The sequence below is a fragment of the Osmerus eperlanus genome, chromosome 17 (assembly GCF_963692335.1).
Source record: "Osmerus eperlanus chromosome 17, fOsmEpe2.1, whole genome shotgun sequence".
In the NCBI taxonomy this organism is placed as follows: Eukaryota; Metazoa; Chordata; class Actinopteri; order Osmeriformes; family Osmeridae; genus Osmerus; species Osmerus eperlanus.
Window position 1 is genome coordinate 3,710,306 of NC_085034.1, and position 22,808 is coordinate 3,733,113.

Sequence of the window (22,808 nt, forward strand, 5' to 3'; positions counted from 1 at the left end):
TATGTGAGTATAGGGACAAATTATTTATAGTGATGCTGAATAGTCTATTCTGTGTGATATTGGCCGTACTGTGAATGCTGAACAGTGACGGCATCACTAGCAATCAGCTGAAGGCACTATAAACACACACATACAAATACACTCCCCAGTCTGATGCAGCTATAGGATCGGCAACATTCCTTTAGAGGAAATCAAAGGAAAGGTGATTTTATTTTTCAAATAGAAAAAGGTGAGGAGAAGAAATGAAAGTCATAGGCAAAGAGAGAGGGAGAGAGAGGAGAGAGAGAGAGAGAGAGAGAGGGAGAGAGAGAGAGAGGGAGAGAGAGAGAGAGAGAGAGAGAGAGAGAGAGAGAGAGAGAGAGAGAGAGGGAGAGAGAGAGAGATAGCGAGGGAGAGAGGGGGACAGAGCAGACATGGTGTTGGAGGACGGCCGACAGTCTGCCAGCCTGGCGTCTTGCCCGTGCCCCCCAGTCCCTCACGCCTCATCACCCTTCTGATTGCCCTGACCCTCAAGGGGCCCCCCGCCTGCTGCTCTGCCCAGTGAAGTGCACTCACAGACGGGCAATCGATGGAGACACCCTGGGGGCTGCTGATGGAGACCCAGAGAAGAGAGGACATTGAGGGAGCTGGATGATCGATTATGAGGAGAGGAGAGAGGAGAGGAGAGGAGAAAAGAGAGGAGTGGAGTGGAGAGGAGAAAAGAGAGGAGAGGACAGGAGTGGAGAGGAGAGCAGAAGAGGTGGAACATTGATTAGGGAGGTGAGGAAGGAAAGGAGACGTGAGGTTATGCGAGCAGAGGGAGGAGAGGGGACAAGGGGGGATGGAGTTGAGGTAAAGGTGAAGTCATGGAGCGCAGCAGTGCTTGACCCTCTGCAGCAGCGGTGCAGCAGATGACGAGCTGCAGTCCCTCCCTGTGTCAGTGTGGAGTTGTGGGCCCCAGTCACCCATCCCCGAGGAGGGGGGGGCACGCCCGGGCTGGATGGGGTTCCATCAGTTACATAAGTGTGTCGGCTCCCTGGCAGTGGATTGCGCTAGTAAGGGGGTTGTGGGGGTGGGGGGGTAAGTGGCCCGGAGCCTACCATGGGGGCTGTGTAGTGGAAATGTGCTGCCTGTACACACACATCAGATTCTGCCCTAGATACGACTGTGAATGTTTGCCAGTGCGCCCCAGTCGTCAGTGCTGTGATTATGTTAATGATTTCCCCAGTTACAACCCTGTCCAACATCCCAGTGTACAGTACTGTGCACCATCTTCCTATTGATATGTAGCACACACAGTAAGAGGATATGAATATTGACTTGCTCTCTTTCCACGTACTTCTAGTTTTTTTTCTTTCCCTAATTCTGCTGTATCCTCCTCTAATCGTCCTCTTTTTAGCATCTCTTATCACTGTCTCTTATCTCTTTCCAGGGTGAAAGAATATCTCCCTGGATCTAGAATACCTTCTTGGTTCTAGAATATCTCCCTGGATGTAGAATACCTTCTTGGTTCTAGAATATCTCCCTGGATGTAGAATACCTTATTGGTTCTATAATATCTCCCTGGATCTAGAATACCTTCTTGGTTCTAGAATATCTCCCTGGATGTAGAATCCTTCTTGGTTCTAGAATATCTCCCTGGATGTAGAATACCTTCTTGGTTCTAGAATATCTCCCTGGATGTAGAATACCTTATTGGTTCTATAATATCTCCCTGGTTCTAGAATACCTTCCTGGTTCAGGTCCCCCAGTGCTTTGGAAAGTGTGGGCCAATCAGAATGGAGAAGGTGGGAGATCACGGGCATTGTAGAGGGGCACAACAAAAGAGAGCACCTGAGAGCACTCAGCCTCACCAGGAGGTCTGCTGTTCCCTCCCTCCCCACCTCCCTTCCTTATAATAGTTTTAATTGCACAGCTGGGGTCCACTTTTTCCCAGACACACTTGCTCCCGCGTCACCCCCCTCCCCCCTCTCCCCCCATGCCCTGCTGTCTGGCCGTAATGTCTGCTGCCACTTAGCAGACGGAGAGGATAAGAGAGGAGACAAGGCCACCCAGGTGTCGGCCATTTTGACAAGCATGAATTCAAAACAGCAGCAGAGGCTTGTGTACAGGTGCGAGGGGGCGGCAGTGGAGGGAGGGGGGACGGGGGGACTGTTGGGATTGGGGGGGCAGGCAGACGGAATGGGGAGGGGGGGGCTAGACAGACAGGCAGTGGCGAAGTGGCTGTATGACAGCTGTCAGACTCTGTTGTATTTGATGCCTGCTCCTGCCCAGGAGGATTGTGGGGTTGCGGGCGTGGGTGGGGGGGGTGGCGGAGGGTGCCCGCGGGCTGACAGCAGAGAGGGATGTGTGTGTGTGTACTGTTCAAGCCATCCGCTCCATCACCCCCAGCAGAGATGATCATAGCACGCGTAGGGGCAATCTACAGCAGTTATCAGTCAGCTCTGATTCCTCTCACCCTGTCGTTTGTGTGCATGCATTGGTGTGTGAGTTTTGACAGAAAGAGTTAGACATACCGAGAGAGAGAAAGATGGGGGGGGGGGCAGAGGACGTGAGAAAAAACATTGCGCAAGGTATCATGGACCCTTTCAACTGAACCATCTAATAACTACACAGTGAGAGCAGAGAGGAAAGAGAGGCTGAGGAAGACAGGTAGCAGGAGAGAAAAGAGGTGCTTCGGCACAACATTTGAGTGTGCCATGCTACAATTTGAGCAATCTTTCACCAGATTTCAGTGTTTCAACATGCATCTCTCCCTCGAACTCTTTATATCTCCCTCCAGTTTCCTGTGGCAGATTCCTCTAACGTTAGCAGTGGGGAACAGTACTCACATCTCCTCTGAAGCGATCATCTGGGTGTCCAATAAAACAGGTACTTTCTTCCTAACACATCCACACACGCTAACATACACACACACACACACATCACACTTCATGCACACTCCTCTGCATAACCACTCTCATCCTATGGCCATATATAGATGTCCTCGACCGCTGGTAGGAAGTGAAACATGAGGAGAGTTAATATTCTGGTCCAATCAAAGCAGGGTGTGTAATCATGTTACATATGGCCAAGAGCACCCGCACATCCCCCTCTGTGCTGCTCCTGTTTAATGAAACCAGCCATCCTTGTCTGTTTGGGATTGTCCTCGCATAACACTGCATCCTGTCTCCAGTCTGCTTGGACGTGTAAGCTCTGTGTGTTCGTGTGTGTGTGTGTGTGTGTGTGTGTGTGCGTGTGTAGCAGTGTGTGTGTGTGTGTGTGTGTGTGTAGCAGTGTGTGTGTGTGTGTGTGCTTGTGTAGCAGTGTGTGTGTGTGTGTGTGTGTGTGTGTAGCAGTGTGTGTGTGTGCGTGTGTAGCAGTGTGTGTGTGTGTGTGCGTGTGTAGCAGTGTGTGTGTGTGTGTGTGTGTGTGTGTGTGTGTGTGTGTGTGTGTGTGTGTGTGTGTGTGTGTAGCAGTGTGTGTGTGTGTGTGTGTGTGTGTGTGTGTGTGTGTGTGTAGCAGTGTGTGTGTGTGTGTGTGTGTGTGTGTGTGTGTGTGAGAGTTCAGGCTGTGGAGGGTGAAATGAGGTGCCAGTGAATTACCGTGTCTCCATGAGACAGACGTCCCCTATCATCTGAGTTAATTACAAGCTCCTCGTGATCCTCAACACATCTGTCCTCCTCTCCTGGGCACACATGGCTGGTGGCTGGCAAGGCTCTTTACTTCAAATAGACAATCATACAGTATACATATACGGTCCGTACTGGTCTTTACCCAAATCGTCCAATCTCTACAAGTCTCCCCCGCTTTCTTCGAACTTATCCCTCCCTCCACCCTTTCCTGGTTTAATTTAGCGTGAAATTCTCTTAGAGGTTTGTTGACGGGTGTTTTCCACTCTGTGTGACATTGTTTAGTCCCCCCAGTCCCTGCTAACCCGTCTCAGAATGATTCCTGTCATCATGAACATGACAGCGATGTATACAGCAGGGGAGAGGACATGGAGCACATATTCAACCCCCCTAATCGCCACTCTTCAGGCAAAGGGTGTTGAAAGTGTGACAGGCTTGGCTGGTCTGCACATCATCCTGCCTGCTGTCTATATGTGGTCAGATATAACCACATTACAGCACCCCAACTGTGTCCCCAATACACACACACTGACACAGATGCACACACACACCCATGTTTCTGAAGCATTCTAGTCTAAACTGCATGCATGTAGTGCCTCAATAGACCCGTGTGTTTTTCCACAGAGACCCACAGAGTGGGACGTATGGAGGAAGACACGTGGTTGCTAGGCAACATCAACCAGACTGGCTACTTCAGAGTCAACTACGACCTCCACAACTGGATGTTGCTGATTGGCCAGTTGATGACCAACCCAGAGGTAGTCTCTTCCTCTTCTTTCTCCCTCCTCATTTAAATGGACCATTTCTGTGTCGACAATAGGTGTAGTTCTACTGCACTACACCAACAATTAAAAAACTATCTTTTCTTCTCTTATTAACTCTTTTCATATTCTCTAATCTTATCTTCACCTCTTCCAATCCCCCTTTCTTTCCCTTTAGATGATCTCTGTGGGCAACAGGGCGGGACTTATTGATGACGTATTCAACCTGGCCAGGTGGGTGTGTTTCCTGTGTAAAGTTTCAGCACAGAATTTGTTCTCTTTCAAAAAAGGTGACAAGCTAGTCTGGGTTAGTCTGGGCTAGCCAGGCAAGCAAAGTAAACTCCCTAACCAGAGACATGTGTGTTTTTGTGTGTGTGGGTGTTGTTATGACAGTTATAAGTGGTAGAGGAATGATGTACCATGTCCACAGAGTGGTCCCTGTGTGACTGATTTCTTGGTTATGTGCGCAGCTTGTAAGACACAGCAGCATTCATTTGCTGGACACGCAACACTGGAGATTCCTCGCACAAGCACAGATGGAGAGGGAGGGAGGGGTAGGGGAACTAGGGAGTTTAGAAAGAGGTGGGATAAACAGAGAGAGGAAGAGAAAGGCCGAGAAGGAAATAAAGATGGCAGAGCGAGAGAGAAGCCTCTCTGTAGTTGACAGCTCGCCTGCAGCGTGTCTTTGAACACGTAGAATCCATGCTGTCTGGCTGCATCACGCCTCTCCTCTGCTCTGCTCTCTCTCCTCTCTTCTGCTCTCTTCTTGTTTTTCTCTCCCCCCTCACTCATCTGTTCTGCTGGTCTACTTGCCTTTTCTTTCCTGTCCTGTCCTCTCCTTTCATCTCCTCTCCTCTGGTTACCGCCCTTGTGTTTCCCAGGTATGCAGAGCTGGGTGGATAGAGGGAGAGAGAGGGGTGGTGGAGGGATGTATGAGTGGGACCTGAGCTAGGGAGAGCTGGGCTGGCTCAAAGTGAACCACATGAGGGCTTGCTGTAGGCCTTGAGCTGGTGTACTCGGGAATGGGCTGTACTTGCCATGCCTGGACTGTCATTGGAGAAACTGGTGGAATTCGGAGCAGGATTCATTGCGTGTTCTCTATCTCTCATTTCTCTTCCTCCTTTTCACTTGCTCTCTGCATCACTTCCTTTTCTCTTACTCTTCTCTCTCTCCCCCTTTTTCTCTCTTGTCACTCCCCACTTCTCTCACTCTCTGTCTCTCTCTGATTAGCAGTGATGAATGCTGCCAGGCCTGCTATCTCCCAGAACGCTCCCCAGACCGTACCTTAATGGCCAAACAATTAACAGGCAATTAGGATGTTAATGGCTCTTGTTAGCTGGGACAGCAGAGGAGGGGGGCCACAGTGTCCACAGTTTACCCTGTGAACCCCCAGAGAACCAGGACTGGAGAACGAAGGGATTCGATCAGTAAGAGGGTTCGTCGACGCTTTTTCTGCTGACGTCCAGAATGTGCGGTAGAATCAGTGGAAGCTCAGCTGTGATAATGTGGCCTTGCTTCTGAATGGTAAGCATGTGACACTGCAGGTACCTCCCTCCTGGTGGTCTAATGGCAAATGTTTGAGTTGATTGATTGGAGCAGTGGAGCAGGATTGGATGGCGGGTGATAATGTGTGTGTGTGTGTGTGTGTGTGTGGGGGGGGGTTACACTCTATGGTTGGGACCACAGAGTGTAACCACATGGATCCCAGGGTGCTGGGTACTGTACGATAATGATTGATAGCAGCTTCTTGTCAATGCCTCGTTGTGGCTTTTTACTTTAAGTGTGTGGTTGTGTGTGGTTGTGTGTGTGTGTGTGGGGGTGGGGGGGTGGGGTGGGGTGTGTGTGTGTGTGCATAAACTCATTCACTGCCCGGTGGCAGAGTGCAGGGGCTCCAATATGGTGCGACAGTGATATGGTAATGTAGTATTCTTTTATTTTTAATGATCCTCCCCCTCTTCGGCTCACAAGGCTGAATAATTCAGATGTGGTGGCGAGAGGGAAGAGGGGAGCAAACGCTCCGATCAGGCCCCAGGAAGAGAGACTTTGCTGGGGGAGAACTCTTCATCTCACTTGCTTCTCAGATTCTGTCGGAGCTGGAGGAATCACATGCACACTCACACACACACACACACACACACACACACACACAGGCATCCATGCACGCACGCATACGAACACTTGAATGAAGCATGTATGAGACGGAGAGTTGAGGGCTCTGGGAGAGGAAAGGATAATTATGTATGAAGGGAATCCTTTTATAGAGAGAGTTGTCTATATCAACTGTGGAGTGTGTGTGTGTGTGTGTGTGTGTGCGTGTGTGTGTGTGTGTGCGTGTGTGTGTGTGTGTGTGTGTGTGTGTGTGTGTGTGTGTGTGTGTGTGTGTGTGTGTGCGTGTAAGGGTACACGTGAGAGTGTGAATGTGTCTAAGTTGGAGATCTTGCTGGGGGCCTTCACAGCCAAAAAGCTTAATGAGAAGTCTGCAAGGCAACTGCTATTGAAATATACTGTATCAGTACATCCCAATGCACTGATCACATTCTCATTCATTTAAAGTATATAGCCAAGAGCATCAGGACTGTATGATTCCCATTAAGACATGTACTTAAATGAGCCATTTTCACAGGCTTGAAGCATATGATCAATGGTTAACATATGTTTGTGTAATATCCCTTTATGAGCAAAGTATTCCTTCTGGCCTGTCACACTTAGTGTTTGATCACCTGAGCTGTTGTGTAAGATTATCATACTCTCAGTTCACTGGGCTGATACCTAATGGTGATTAAAGAAAAACAATATCAAATATTTATGCTCAGATTGATGTGACGCTGATGGAAATTTGCCAGTAGAAAGCATGATGAATTTCCTAATCAATGTTTGATAAAGTGTGTTATTACATGTACAGTACTCATGATTGAATCATGTTGTACCAACAGGTTACATATTTAATGTAGGTATGAATAAAGATGCGGCTCAGCGCTCAAGAGGACCTACTGTTGAATGTATAGGCATAATGAGAGTAACCTCTCCTCTGTTCGGCTACTGTTGACTTATCAGGGATGCATATTTCTGACTGTGGTGTGTAAGACTGTGTTGTATCAGCAGACGTCTGTTCAGCAGAGGGGCTGTTGATTCATGTCAGTGTGAGCTAGAGAGCATTGCAACGCATGCTGTCAGGAGAAGAGAGATCTGAAGACTGGCGAGCAGACATGGGGTTGCAGGAGACACGCAGATCTCATTTGAGCTCCTGTCTCACCCTCCTCTGGGTTGTCTCCCTCTCTCTCACGCCTTCTCGGTCCTTCTCATATCTCGCTTCCTTCTCCTCACTCTCTGACAGTCATGTTTAAGCCCTGGTCAGAGAATTGTTGGATTGTGTGGGAGTGTGCTTCTGTGTTCAGATCCATGCCAGGTGGCAGAACTGGTCGGCCCCAGCCCAGTTAGGTACCAATGACTTTCAGACCACCTGTATTCATGTTTTTCTCTACCTTTCATCTGCCCTTCTCGCTCTCTCTCTCTCTTTCTCTCTCTCCTCTCTCTATTTCTCTCTACCTCTTTATCTGTCTCTCTCCGTCACCCCCTCCAGGGCAGGGTATCTACCCCAGAACGTGCCCCTTCAGATGATCTGCTATCTGCCCCAAGAGAGGGAGTTCCTGCCGTGGCACGCTGCCAGCAGGGCGCTGTACCAGCTGGACAAACTGCTGGACCGCACAGAAGACTACAGCCTCTTCAGCGTACGGCTCACACACACACACACACACACACGTCTAAAGGATGAAGATGACCATGATAATAATGATCATGTTGAAGATGACAAAAAATATTGTTGGAATACATATGAGAAGTGTTATATGTATTCTGTGTTAGAAGTTGTCTCTTATTGAGAGACTTGTTGCTTTTGTTGGTTTGTTGTAAATGTCTTAAAATGATTGTACTCGCCGTGAAATATATTATTGTTGCTTGCTTTTTTCCACAGGTACACTCTTGCACTTGTGAGGTTCTTGCTATTTAATTGTAACTTGTCTAACTACATGCTCTTATTGTTCTTCCCTTTGGGACTTATTCGTTTTTTTCACAATGTATGCATCATGTTTGGCTACCCGCAATGTTTGGGGCTATCTCTTTGTTATGATCAGTGACCTATGCACTTTTGTAAAACTTTCTCTTGGAAGTCGCTTTGGATAAAAGCGTCTGCTAAATGCATAAATGGAAATGTAGAAGTTGTAGTATTCTTAAAGCAGTATTATTGGTATTAGTTGTGGTTATTTGAATTAAAGATGTGTAAGTTTTGTTTTCTTACCATGTAATATGTGTTTCCAGGACTACGTTCTGAGGCAAGTGTCGGCCAGGTACCATAAGATGGGCTGGCCAATCAACACTCCAGAAGGCTCCATCCTCCAGGCCTCCTACCAGACTGAGTATGTCACCACACCACCACTACATCACCACTGGGTCACATAGGTCAAATATATGCTCCTACCATTTAAGTGTGTTCATGTAAACTGTAATGTGTTCTTTCTGACAAATCTATTTATATTATGCTCCTTCTGACCCCTCCCTCCCTCCCTCCCTCCCTCCCTGCCTCCCTCCCAGAGAGTTGCAGAGAGAGGTGATCATGCTGGCCTGCAGTTTTGGGAACAAACACTGTCACCGCCAGGCGGTGGCTCTGATCTCTGATTGGATCTCCAGCAACAAGAACAGGTGAGAAACACGCATCAGCACACACACTCACACACACACCCTACACACACACACACACAGGACAAAAACAAACCATGACGAATTTGGCATGACGTGTCCATGGTAACACAGCATCCTGCATCTTATTCCTTGTTCAGGAGTGCAATTCGTAATCAACAACAATGCCCCCTGCTTGGTCACCGTCATGACAACCCTTCAATAACACTCATGTACACACAAAAACACTCACCCCCCACGTTCTCCCATATACCCAGACCCCCACCCCCCCCCCCAGGGTTGGCCTCTGACAAGCCTTGTCTTTTAAAAAGAGGAAAGTATCCCCTATGTGCTTCACCTCCTCTTGGCCTCCCTCCCTCTCTCCCCCTCTGCCTCCCCTCTCTCCCTCCCCTCTCTCCCTCCCCTCTCTCCCTCCCCTCTCTCCCTCCCCTGTCTCCCTCCCCTCTCTCCCTCCCCTCTACCCCTCCCCTCTCTCTCTCTCTCCCTCCCCTCTCCCCCTCCCCTGTCTCCCTCCACTCTCTCCTTGCCCTCTCTCCCTCCCTCTCTCCCTCCCCTCTCTCCCTCCACTCTCTCCTTGCCCTCTCTCTCTCCCTCCCCTCTCTCCAGTGTGAGATCACACACGGAGCAGACAGGTGGGAGCTCAGTGAACAGAGCCGGCCAGCTGTCAGCTCTTTCACCTTTCCTCTGTGCGATGTCTCTCAGCCTCTTCACCCTCCTCTGTCTCTCCCTCTCTCTCTCTCTCTCTCTCTCTCTCTCTCTCTCTCTCTCTCTCTCTCTCTCTCTCTCTCTCTCTCTCTCTCTCATCTCTCTCTCTCTCTCTCTCTCTCTCTCTCTCTCTCTCCCCTCTCTCTCTCTCTCTCCCTCTGTCTCTCTCTCTGTATCTCCCTCTGTCTCTCCCTCTCTCTCCCTCTGTCTCTCCTCTGTCTCTCCCTCTCTCCCTCTGTCTCTCCCTCTGTCTCTCTCGCTTACTCTGTATGTGTTATCTATCTCCCCTTATTATCCCTGCTTGCCCTCTGCCAGATCTTTTTTTCTCTCCCCCCCCCCTCCCCCCGTCTTCTTCATGTCTTCTCGACTTAGCGGTCTCTTCTGCCCTGGCTGTGTTACTGTCTCTGCCTTGGCTCATCTGATCGGCACGTTCACACATTTACCTTGGAACCAAACTCAGTTTTTTTGTCATCTGTTATGTGAGAGGGTGCTAAAAGAGGCTGATCTTGGCTGGTCTGGAGAACTGGTGTCTGTGTTCATGTGAGCTGGCATACTAACACAAACATGTCTGCCGTAGCTAGCCTGGATGCCTCTTCAGGTCAGGGATGATGTCATCCTAAAAGTTAAAAGACAAAAAAAGAGAGAGAGAGGATAATTAAAATATAATAATAAAAAAAGATAAATTGGCGTTTCTCTGCATCATTCACGAGTTTGGCTTTGGAGCTGTTGAGATAATTTCCTTTGTTCACCTTTTTATACATGTCTCACCTCTTTCTCTCTTTATTTCAGTTCTTTTTTCTCTCTCTCTCTCTCTCTCTCTCTCTCTCTCTCTCTCTCTCTCTCTCTCTCTCTCCTCTCTCTCTCTCTCTCTCTCTCTCTCTCTCTCTCTCTCTCTTCGTCAATCTCTCTATTCGCCCTGTCATCTCAGTAACAGTAATCCTTAATTCAAGAGCCTGAATGAAAGATATTGCTATATTAGTTATGCACATTATGACCTAGAAGTTCATTATTTCTCTTTAAAAGGAGACTGCTGTATCCTGTCCAGAATCCTTCTCTGTCTGACCCCAGACACATTCCCTTCTGTGATCCCTCTCTGTGCAACAGTTTACTATAGCTATCAAAAGTAAAGGAGTAAACTTGTTTTGTTTTGTTTGTCGAACATTATTTAAAGTGTCGAATGACTGTGAGAATAACTCAACTGGCACAATATCCAGTGTGTCAACAGCTGACTGTAAAAAACAATATGTGTGTACTGTCGGACTGAGTAGAACGCTCAAGGTTCTGAGGGAGTCACACGGAACTCTTTCTCATTCGAGAGGGTTCTGCAGCAGCAGCAGTTTCCCTGAGTGGCGCTCCATGCTGTACAGGGCAGCATATTCGACTGTGCGTTCTCTCAGTCGCTGCTTCCATGTAAGTGTGAGACCTCAGAACAAGATTTGGAGGGAGGACTTTGGAGTCCCATGGTCCTGAAGCCCCTTGCGTGTCAGCGCTGGCCTCAGCAGAACTTAGCGATTCTGCTTAGTCAAATGGAGAACAGTGACCCAGAGAGCCCAGCATCAAACTGACAGAAGGTCTTAGGGACATCCAGAATATTCCATCTAGTGTTCAAACAGGGTCTGGGTGTGCTGGTGATGATGTCGCAGCCTGAGAGAGATGCTCTCTCACCCTGGCCTCCCCAAACACATTGTTAGGGAGCCTTCTCTCTCTTCTCTTTCTCTCTCTCTCACTTCTCTCTCTCTCTCTCTCTCTCTCTCCTCTCTCTCTCTCTCTCTCTCTTCTCTCCTCTCTCTCTCTCTCCTCTCTCTCTCTCTCTCTCTCTCTCTCCTCTCCTTTCCTCTGGTCTGTCAGAAGAATAGGAGTGTTACACCCCAGAACCCTACAGAGAAATGCGACCAGTGGTTGTTAAACAGTGGACATGTAGCATGTTCCCGTACAGAAGAGACCAGACATATCTATCTATCCTGTGTTTGGCTCTGTTGGCTTCGAACTAGTCTATCACCCTAAGATTTCTATTAATTCCTACTTGCAGAGATTAACTTTCTCATTTTATAATCTGAAGGTAGACAGCAACTCTACTGTACCTGCTGTACTTACTGTTACCCAATATGGTCCCAAGTCCTGAGGGTAAAGCTTGGGCTTATCAGCTGCACACACGTCGTCTCAGGCAGGGACTGAGAGTGTGAGGAGGGGCTGGGAGTGTGAGGAGGGGCTGGGAGTGTGAGGAGGGGCTGAGAGTGTGAGGAGGGGCTGGGAGTGTGAGGAGGGGTCTGAGAGTGTGTGGAGGGGCTGTATTGTGAGGAGGGGCTGAGAGTGTGAGGAGGGGCTGGGAGTGTGAGGAGGGGCTGGGAGTGTGAGGAGGGGCTGAGAGTGTGAGGAGGGGCTGGAGTGTGAGGAGGGGGCTGGGAGTGTGAGGAGGGGCTGCAGTGTGAGGAGGGGCTGCATTGTGAGGAGGGGCTGGGAGTGTGAGGAGGGGCTGCAGTGTGAGGAGGGGCTGGGAGTGTGAGGAGGGGCTGGGAGTGTGAGGAGGGGCTGCAGTGTGAGGAGGGGCTGGGAGTGTGAGGAGGGGCTGCAGTGTGAGGAGGGGCTGCAGTGTGAGGAGGGGCTGCAGTGTGAGGAGGGGCTGGGAGTGTGAGGAGGGGCTTGCAGTGTGAGGAGGGGCTGCAGTGTGAGGAGGGGCTGCAGTGTGAGCAGCCAGCCCCTCAGTTCAGCCATCTGAGTGGGAGCTCAGCAGCAGGCCGTGTCATCACACAGACTCCTGGTGCTGCAGGTCCAGAGCAGGCCAGACCCACGGCTGAGCCAGGGCCACACAGCAGGCCGTCACGCCAGCCAGCCAGGCAGGCCGACACGCCAGGCAGCCAGCCAGCCAGCATGTCAGCCAGCAAGTCAGCCAGCCAGCCAACCAGCTAGTCAGCCAGCCAACCAGCTAGTCAGCCAGCCAGGCAGGAGGTCCTTATAAGTGGAGCATCAAAAGCGATTTGCCAGTTGAAAAAACAAAGGTAATGGTCCCTGCTCCAGCGCCACGCCCCAGTGCCTTGTTGTAACATTTACACGGCACAATAGTCCCTTTCCCCAAAAACAACGTTAAAATGGGAGCGAACCAGACTGTGTAGATAAAACCCAGGTTAGTGATTTGCAAATCGAATTGTTAATGTGTGTGCGTGTGTACGTGTGTGAGCAAATGCATGCGTGTGTAAGTGAACATTTCAGTATACGCCCTCCGTTGTTGAAAAGGCGGCTGTGACTCTAGTGTAGCGAACATTATGTGATTATCGTGCTCAGTGACATGTGTTGAAGTGAGCCATGTGTTAGACTATGAACAAAACAAGTCATTCTACAAGCTCTGACTCTGACTGTTCGAATCCATTTAGTGTGTTCAAAGGTGTCTATCTGCCACACATTACTGACGACTCGACCGGCTTTGTTCCCCGTAACAGATGACAACGCCGTCAATAACGTTGGATGAAAGAGATGAACTTGTATGTGTGTGCACCCCAATGACGGTGTGTGTCTGTGTGCCTTTGTACTCACGCATCTGTGTTTTTATGTGTGCTGTTTGGTGTGTGTGTGTGTGTGTGTTTGTGTGTCAGGATCCCCCCTAACGTGAGGGACATAGTGTACTGCACCGGCGTCTCTCTGATGACGAGGACGTGTGGGAGTTCATCTGGATGAAGTTCCACTCCTCCACCGCCATCTCCGAGAAGAAGGTGCTATTGGAGGCTCTCACCTGCAGCGACAACGCCTTCCTGCTCAACAGGTGCCTAGTGTACTACACTATCAAACATTCTACACTATGCTAAACTATGCTATACTATACCATACTACACTATACTATACCATACTATGCTGTGCTGTACTATACTTTGCTAAACATCAAGATAACAGTTTATGAACAACAGGGTGAGAACAACTCCAGATAACCTACTACGATACTAAGTTTCCAATGCTGTGTTTAAAGTATCAATGCTACTGTCACATAACTCACAGGCATCTCTGACATTCTCATCAGAACATCAATTGGTCTCAGTAATCAATCACTGTTTGGCCCATCAGAACTCATTTATAATCAATCACTCAGCGATCATAACCCATCAGCCAGCTGTCACTTTCCCAGCAATACACCGAAATATCTCATGATAGAACTTTGATTCACAGCCAAACGACATGTCGCGTGTCACTGACAATACACTTCTAGAAATATATCAGTCTGTCTTGACAACTCATGACACGCACACACAATACACAAACACACACAATACACACACATACAGCAGATACACACACACAGACATACACACGACTCTGTAAGAGCTTGCTCCCCTGGTCTCTCAGTTTGTATGACAGATTGTGTCATCTGGGGCCATGAAAGACTGTGGCACAAGAAGCAATATTTGTGTTTATAACACAGCACCAGGCTGAATTGCTTCCCCATTAGCATGTGTTAGCGAGATGATGTCAGACTCTCACAGCAATCATCTTTTGCTCTAACTTTAGAGGTAGAGTTAGGAGATGTGTTTGGGATGCCAGACTCACTGTGCTTCTGTACGCTAGAAACTGGTGTACAGAAAAGTGGGACAGGAGGAATAGCATGTTGGAACATTGTCTGGAGACCAGATCCAGATAAGTGTCACAAGGTGGTGAAAGAGGGACACGTGAATGGCGTGTGTGGTGTGTGTGTGTGTGTGTGTGTTAGCGAGTGTGTGTGTGTTTGAACAGGGAGTGCCAGACATGAACAGTACAACGAAAGGGCTGGACATCAGCCAAGACTGCTAATTAGCATGACCCTCCGTGTCCCTGAAGGGTTTGTGTGGGGAGGAAGGCAAGAGTGGAGTGGAGAAAGTGGGGAGTGAAAGAAGAGGGGGAGGGTAGAGGCTGAGGTGAGGGCAGAGGTCAGGCAAGGGGAACTGATGAATAGTGTGTTTGGATTGCAGGAAGACAAGAGTTTGGGTGTGTGGTGTTCCATAGGAGATAGAGGCTGGGGGAGAGGAGGGGATGGGGGAGGAGGGGAGGGGGGGAGGCTGGGTCAACAGAGGAGGGGAGGGATCTATCCAGCAGGGTCTCCTTCCATCCATCTTATCTGCTTGCTGCTCTAGTTTAGGGAGCAGCACGGACCCAGTCTCCAAAGAACACAACTATTGATTTAGGATTGAACCTTCCTGAATTTCACACAGTATGCAACTGTCGCGCAGCCTGAAAATAACCCTGGCACGTGATTAGGTGGTGTGAGTGTGTGTGTGTGTCTCGGTGTGAGCATGTGCGTGTGTGTGCACGTTCTGTCTGCTAGTTTGTGCATGCACGTGTGTGTATTTGTGTGTGTACAGGTTGTCCTAGCAGTGTAAGTGTTCCTTTGTCTACCCATCGCTGGTAAAAGTGGTCAGAATAGATGGCCCGCGTGGCCATCACACACAGCTCCGAGGATCAGATAGAAAGGCCTCTGCATCTCTTATTGATTTCTGCCTCCCTGAGACCCAGGAGTAATAGTATCCCCATCCTCCATGGTGCTGTTAATGCATGTAGCATTCGCTCGGTCCAACAAGCGCATATTCACTCACACACACACACACACATGCACACAGACAAACACACACACACTTTTTTTGCCCTCTCTCACGTTTGCCTCTCTAAGATGAGGTCATTTCAGCACCACTACGGAGCTCACCTTTCCTTCCCTCAAGCCTCGGGGGTGAAGACATTTCCTGTGTGAGCCTTTCAGATGGCAGCCTTGAGAGGTTACACATATTTCGGTTCGCTGGGGCATTGTGTAGGCCTGCATGCAACATGTGTGTGTGTGTGTGTGTGTGTGTGTGTGTGTATGTGTGTGTGTGTGTGTGTGGTTTGTGTGTGTTGTGTGTGTGTGAGAAAGTGGAGGCACAGGTTGTGTGGTGCAGACTGTGTAACAGGGATGCTGTGGGGCGCAGGGTGAATTCAGACCCACTGAAGAACATAAATCAAAGGTGTGGATCACTTCATGCTATAGACACTCTCCTCAGTCTGCCATGAATAAACAGGCCTGGCAACACTTCATGGATGGGGGTCGGGGGGGCCTTCTTGTTTCGCCGTGTTCCGTCTCCACAGTGCACTGTACGTGTTTCAGCGGAGGACAAATCCAATCAGTAAGGAGCTGAGCAACACAGGAACTGTCACTGAGCAGAGAGAGAGAGAGAGAGAGGGGGAGAGAGAGAGAGAGAGAGAGAGCAGAGAGAGAGAGAGAGAGAGAGGAGAGAGAGAGAGAGAGAGAGATAGAGAGAGAGAGAGAGAGAGGGGGGGGGGGGGGGGGGTGAGAGGGGGGGAGAGAGAGAGAAAAAGAGAGAAAGAGTCTCAAGAATGACACAGGACCACCACAACCCCTCCCCCCAACTACCCCCCCCCCTCCCCTCCCCCTCACACACACGTTTTCCCCTGTGTATAAATATCAAATTGAGAACTTACCCACCATAACGGTGTCTCTGAGACTAATATAATTTTTTTTTTGCCGGCTTGACACTTTCTGCTCATTTCCATAAGCGTCTGTGTCTCTGTTTGATGAGGTCGGATCGTGTCTGGATGCTGACATGATATTACAACTCTGGATTGATCATTGAATTCTGCATCCTCTGTGTTTGTACTGTGTTTGTACAGTACTTCCACGTACTGTAGCACCGCTGATTACATCCCATCATTTTTTAAATGGCCTGTATCTTTGTATTGGAGGATATCAATGAACAATAAACGTTTTAATAGCATTGGCTCTTTTGCTATGCCAAGAGTTTAACCTTAACTCTTATTTCAATTATTTAAAATTGTTCTTTACATCTAACTCTCTGCTTCCTCCTCCTCTTCCCTTCTCTTTCTCAGACTGTTTGAACCTGTCTCTGAGTTCAGACCTGGTTCCAGACCAGGATGTCATTGATGTGGTCATCCACGTAGGCGGAACCCCACGGTCGACACCTGGCCTGGCGCTACTTCAGAGACAAGTGGGAAATCCTCAACGCACGGTGAATATCTCTGACGGAAATTACAACGAAAGAAGTTTGTTGTGTCAAGTGTACAAGTGACACTGTGGTAAAGGTTGTTAGACCCTGTTGTAACTGACTTCCTCTCCTCCATCCTCTCCTCCTCCCTCCTCTCCCGACTTCCTCCTCTCTCCCATCCTTTCCTCTATTCCTCACCTCCCTTCCTCTCTCCTCTCTTCTCCTCTGTCCTGTCTGCTAGGTATGGGGAGGCCTTGTTTATGAACTCCAAACTCATCAGTGGAGTGACAGAGTTCCTCAATACCGAGACAGAGCTTAACGAGGTATGTGAGTGTGTGTGTGTGTGTGAGAGTGTGTGTATGACAGAGAGGGCTCTCACCCATTCCGATTTCCACATCCAGGTGTGTTCACAAAAGATATCCGTTTTGGAGAAATTGTGGTCTCTGACTTCTCTCCACTGGCCCAGGCTTCACATAAACTGATCATTAGACCTCGGATATACTTCAGTGCTCTGATAGGCACAGTGAGACCTTCAAGGCAAGGTCTGCTCAAAGCTCCCTGCCTCACAGGCATGGTCTTCACAAAGGAAACTTTGTAGTCCTCCACCACTAATTGGCTGAAAAGCTTTGTTGCATCTGTGAAAATATAGAACTTTTAGGGAAACTCCCTTCCCTTTCACGACTGAACGTTCTCTATCAGCTTCTCCTGATTTTTTCACTTCAATGCATTCATGTTGTTTCTCGTCCGGTGATAATTGGTTACAAAAGTGTATTGTTGTGTTTCTCTCAGCTCAACCAGGCAGGGGTCTGACGCATTGATCAGTAACTGAATGCTCCCTCATTTCCTGTTGTAGTCCCTGCAGTCCCTGAGAGGGGGATACTCCCATGTAGAGTAAATGTCAGTATTGTAATAATCTAGTCATCCTGAATAAAGAAGGTGACCCTGATACCTGATGAAGAGTAAATAGTCTGTCTCACTCTCTGCCTCTGTCCCCCCTCTCTCTCTCTCTCTCTCTCTCTCTCTCTCTCTCTCTCTCTCTCTCTCTCTCCCCTCTCTCTCTCTCTCTCTCTCTCTCTCTCTCTCTGTGTTCTATATCTATCTCCCAATCTTTCTCTCTTTCTGTCACTCCTCCCCCCTTTTTCCTCCTCTCCAGCTGAGGAGTTCATCCAGGCCAGCGGTGGAGGGGCAGGGCCTGCGTTTGCACGGGCGGTGGAGATCGTGGAGGCCAACGTGAGGTGGCACAGTCTGTACGAACGCCAGTTCTACCAGTGGCTGAGGAAGTCCCCCAACGGCTAACGGCTAACCACTGACTGCTTACACCACTGGGAACACATGGAGCACGGATATACCTCTCTGACATACAACTTCAACAACCATAGACCATTAGTAAAGGGCGGATGAACGTCAAGGTGCACACACGAACAAGCTAGAAAACAGTCTCAACAGAGAGAACGTGAATACTTTCATTTGAACTGCCAATAAGACACCCCTTCCTTCAAATCTGAGAAAAGAGTCACTGGTGAGAGAGAGAGAGAGAGAGAGAGACAGAGAGAGAGAGAGAGAGAGAGAGAGAGAGAGAGAGAGAGAGAGAGAGAGAGAGAGAGAGAGAGAGAGAGACAGAGAGAGAGAGAGAGAGAGAGAGAGGGAGAGAGAGAGAGAGAGAGAGAGAGAGAGAGAGAGAGAGAGAGAGAGAGAGAGAGAGAGAGAGAGAGAGAGACTACGTTTGAGGGCTTTTTCTGATTAGCTCCTTTAGGGAAGAAGATATGGTATACATATTGCATGGTGGACTTCAGCTTCAGTGACTCTTGAATTTAGTTTTGTGCATGGTTTTGGAATCCGCTCTCCCCCTCCTTCCCCCCTCGTATCTGTTGGTTCTCCAGTGAGCTGACCCAGTAACCTCTTTAACCCTCGTGCTGCCTTCGGGTCACATGACCCAAAGGTTCATAACGAACCATCGTTGTGTTTACCCAATTTTACCCAATACAAAAACAAATAAAAATAATTTTCTTTTAACCTTCGCAATGTGGGGGGTCTGAGACAGCCCAACGGTTAAAAGAAAATGCTTCACTTTGTTTTTGTATGCGGTAAAGTTGTCGCAATACGACGGTGGGTCACAATGACTGATGGGTCAGAACGACCCGAAGATAACACAAGGGTTAACACTGACCGCAGAACCTCAGGTCAGGTACTCTCTGTGGCCTAGAAGGACAGACAGATGGACAGATGAAGAGAGGTGGCATATAAAGAAACAGTTTACAGACAAAGGAACATTGCAATATGATGCTCTGGAAACAAGCACAAAACACTCTTATCCTGACAATCAGTACTATGATTGGGACAAGACGAAGAGGAACTCGACACGTATTCGGCAACAGAAACGGTTTGGAACTGGTCCTCTTCCTCTTTGAGCCATACATACTGACTGGACAGTCTGAACCGTTTGAAATAGAACCTGCTGCTGATGTGGTGTACAGTGTTGTGTGTGATAATGTGTTTCTAAAATATCTGACCCACCCCCTCCCCTGATTCCCTGCCCCAACAAGGTGACCCGAAGAAGGGGGTGGAATTATAATTAATTGGCTCCTCCAACTCTAGGAGCTGTTTATATATACCCAAGGTGTTACAGGGAGAAAGAGCTTAGACAATGCGACTCCCTGTGTCGACAGGAAATAGGAAGTCCAACATTGGCATCAAAAGCTTTTATCATTTTGGTCAACTCCATGGCGGTGTGGGTCTCTGATTGTTTGAGTGGTGTTGTGGTGCGCTCAGTGTCGTGTGTGCGATGGTGGTCCTCGCTGCTGATTGGACCTGCCAGCCGGGGCTAGGCCCTAGTGTGAATAACGCTGATGTAACTATGACGTGTAGAAACTTCTGTTTGTTCATGATCTCTGACCTGCTTCAGTTACTGATGTTTCTGTTCTCCTGCGCGCTGATTTCGATTAAAAAGATGAAGTTCTATTGTTGAGTCTGGGCTCCATGGGGGATGAGCAGATTCTACTGTGAGTCCTTTGAGATTCTAGTATTGTTCAACACTCAAGGTGACTACTTATTCTAAGGCCACCATTCAATTTCTTCTTCTCCTCCTATTTCGTCTCTCTTCCTCATCCTCCTCTCCTCTTTTCATATTGTGTTTGGACATAAGAGCTTTTTTTCTTTCTTTTCTAAACCAGAGATGAAATCTTCTGTATTTTGTGCAGGGCAGCATTGGGGTTTTAACGCTGACAATAAAACATTTTGTACAGTAACTCATCACTGTGAAACTGTCAGTCGATTATACTGTCTGTCTTGCAGTATCTGTCTCTCTTTGTGTCCATTTATGGTATGCAAGTGTGCCTGTGTACATATGTGTGTGTGTATCTGTGTGTGCATGTACAAGGCAGATCTACAATTACATTTCCACTCGTTCACAAGGTCCATACTTGACTTAAAAGCTTTATGTTTCGTCCTTTGAAAAATCCTGTTAAAAATGTTTCATTGACACCCCAATGGTTTTTCTGGGAATAGGGAGGGCTATGCTTCACCTGATATACAATTCATCCAACTCGTAGTCATTAAGAGATATAATATGATATCAAGAACACTATTCTCTGTCAGTTCTCAGGAGAGATTGGTCGGGTCTTAGATGTATGCATGAAGAAACAGCACTATCTATGTCAGTTCTTCAACTGTCATCTCTCTGCTCCCATCCATTCATCAAACACACACAGGATGAGATATCCAGTCTGCAAACTACATTGAGCCGTGTAGAAATGGTCTTCTCCTCACACTATTCTTCAACAGGATTGATGGTCTTTTCTTTTTCTCTTGATGTTTTTTCAGAGTGAAATTCACTTCCTCTCTCGTTTCCCTGACTTCTCCGAGGACCTCGAGACATAACATCGAGGCGGGGGTGACGCATTGGTACATGACTCTCATGATGTGATTTTTCACCCTTTTTTGTTGTCACACCACAATGACGAGCTCTTGGTCTAATGATAGACTTGAAAAGAATTGACTGGGGTTAAACTCTCCCCCTTAGGGATAAATATAGTGTGTATCCGAACTATGGCAGTGGCCTTGAAGCCATCCAGTGTTCCCTGCCTGTCCAGCCTTCCTCGGAATCCCACTGAAACAAATGACTGGTGTACGGACTCTTTTCTTCGATCATGCTGTTGTTGTGATGTTGTCATAAGTGGCAGGTGATAGTCACCATCGGAGTGGCTATCAGTACAGCCAGTGATGAATGGAGGGGGGGGGCGCAATGCATCATGGGTAGGAAACAGTAGCGAGTATGTGATCTTCAAAGGGTCTGATTATCATAAACACACGTATGACACAAGCACCCAACCCAAACTTCCAAACCCAGCTGACATTTGAGAACAAAGGAACAGAGTTACAACAGTCATGGAGGGAGAATAGGTATCATAATAATCCCATTAGTACCAGGAATACAGATGAGTGTCTAGTCATTTTTCTCTCTCTCTTTCTCTCTCTCTCTTTCTGCCTCTCTCTCCCTCTCTCTTTCGCTCTCTCTTTCTCTCTCTCTCTCTGCCTCTCTCTCCCTCTCTATTCTCTCTCTCTCTCTCTCTCTCTCTCTCGCTCTCTTTGTCTTTTTCTGACACGTTGCCTTTTTCAGCTTTCTCTTCCAGTTTTTCACTTCCTCTCTCTTTCTTGCTCTCTCTTTTCTCTCCCTTTATTTCTCTCTCTCTCACTCTCTCTGCATGCATGAGGCAGTTTATTCACATTTAAATGAAGCAGGGGATTGGAGAAGCATTCGTTATCACAGCTCATTGTTGTGTCACCAGCTCCCTGTGTTGAGGTATCACAGAGAAATAAACCACTTATCACTCCTCCCTCACCCCTCTCGTGCATCAATCCTTCCATACCCTTTACTCCACCCATTCCCCAATTTATTTCAGACCCCTTCCATCCCTCCATCCTTCCTTCCTTCCTTCCTTCCATCCTTCGCTCACAATCGTTATAGGCCCGGTTTCTCTCTCCATTCCTCCATTCTCACAATGCCAGCTCTGCACCTCCATTCACATGAGCACTAGTCCTTTCTTTCCTCCATCTACCTCTCCTCCTGCATCCTGTCATTCTTTATCCTCCTCCTGGATCCCTCTCTCCCACCTTCCGCTCAGTTATTCTGTGGAAAGGATGGAGAGAATAAATAACCTAAATCATTTTTTTTTTTATGGAGATCCAAGGAGCCTTCATTTGTGCTATATGTCCTATGCAAGAGAATATAACTGAACACACACATTTTAAAGAAGTACACCAACATGAACAGATATCTAATTTGTGTTACATAACTAATTATGCAAAAGTAACTCCTCTGATATGAGTGGGATGTTAGTGTGAAGCTAAAGAGAAAGCCTGTGGCCTTTCTGAGCCACTTTGGTCAATATGTGTGTGTGTATATGTAAAAAAAAAAATATATATATATATATATATATATACGTGTGTATGCCTTTCTATGTGTGTGTGTGTGTGTGTGTGTGTGTGTGTGTGTGTGTGTGTGTGTGTGTGTGTGTGTGTGTGTGTGTGTGTGTGCCTGAGGGGTATGTCCTCCTATGGGAGATGACTTTGGAAAGACTCGCTCCATTAATCACAATACTGCAGCCGCGTCCATCTGGATGCCTGCTGGATACCCGATGGACACACACACACACACACAGAAACAGAAACACACAGACCCTCACAAACATCCACTACCACACACAAATCCACACACCATCCTTTCTCCCAGTTTATCTCCCTCTGTATTGTCTATATCTCTCCATCTCTCACTCCCCGTTTCTTTTTTTGTATTTATTTTCTCTCACATTGCTCAATCATTCCTTCAAGTAGTGCTGCAATTTAAGTACAGCTCATGTCTGAATAGACAAGACACATGTGTAGTGGTAATGTTCAACTGTGTTTCACAGGACCCTCTTTACTTATCTCCCTGGTATAGCCTCGCTAAAATAAACATGAAAAACATGTTGTCCTGTGTTGACGGCTGATACACGTGCACTTTCCTCATGGACACTTGCTATTCTCTGCATACTGTATACAACAGACATTTGTGCTTTCTGGAACATGGTGAGAATGCACATACATGTGTGTATGTCGGAAAGCGGTTGGACAGAGAG

The 22,808-nt window shown here is 47.9% G+C and overlaps 2 protein-coding genes across 2 annotated transcripts in view; one reads left to right on the forward strand and one right to left on the reverse strand.

Moving 5' to 3' along the window:
* The window catches only part of LOC134038047 (thyrotropin-releasing hormone-degrading ectoenzyme-like), a 75,969-nt gene extending 57,579 nt beyond the window's left edge, over positions 1-18,390 (forward strand). The window contains 12 exon segments of the mRNA XM_062483642.1: positions 2,762-2,850; positions 4,215-4,348; positions 4,530-4,585; positions 7,932-8,079; positions 8,666-8,763; positions 8,939-9,046; positions 13,336-13,382; positions 13,385-13,504; positions 16,580-16,661; positions 16,663-16,719; positions 16,937-17,022; positions 17,849-18,390. Of these exon segments, the coding sequence (XP_062339626.1) occupies positions 2,762-2,850; positions 4,215-4,348; positions 4,530-4,585; positions 7,932-8,079; positions 8,666-8,763; positions 8,939-9,046; positions 13,336-13,382; positions 13,385-13,504; positions 16,580-16,661; positions 16,663-16,719; positions 16,937-17,022; positions 17,849-17,991 (1,168 nt within the window). The 3' untranslated portion in view covers positions 17,992-18,390.
* itih5 (inter-alpha-trypsin inhibitor heavy chain 5) overlaps positions 1-22,808 on the reverse strand; it is a 173,415-nt gene that overhangs the window by 20,506 nt on the left and 130,101 nt on the right. The window lies entirely within an intron of this gene.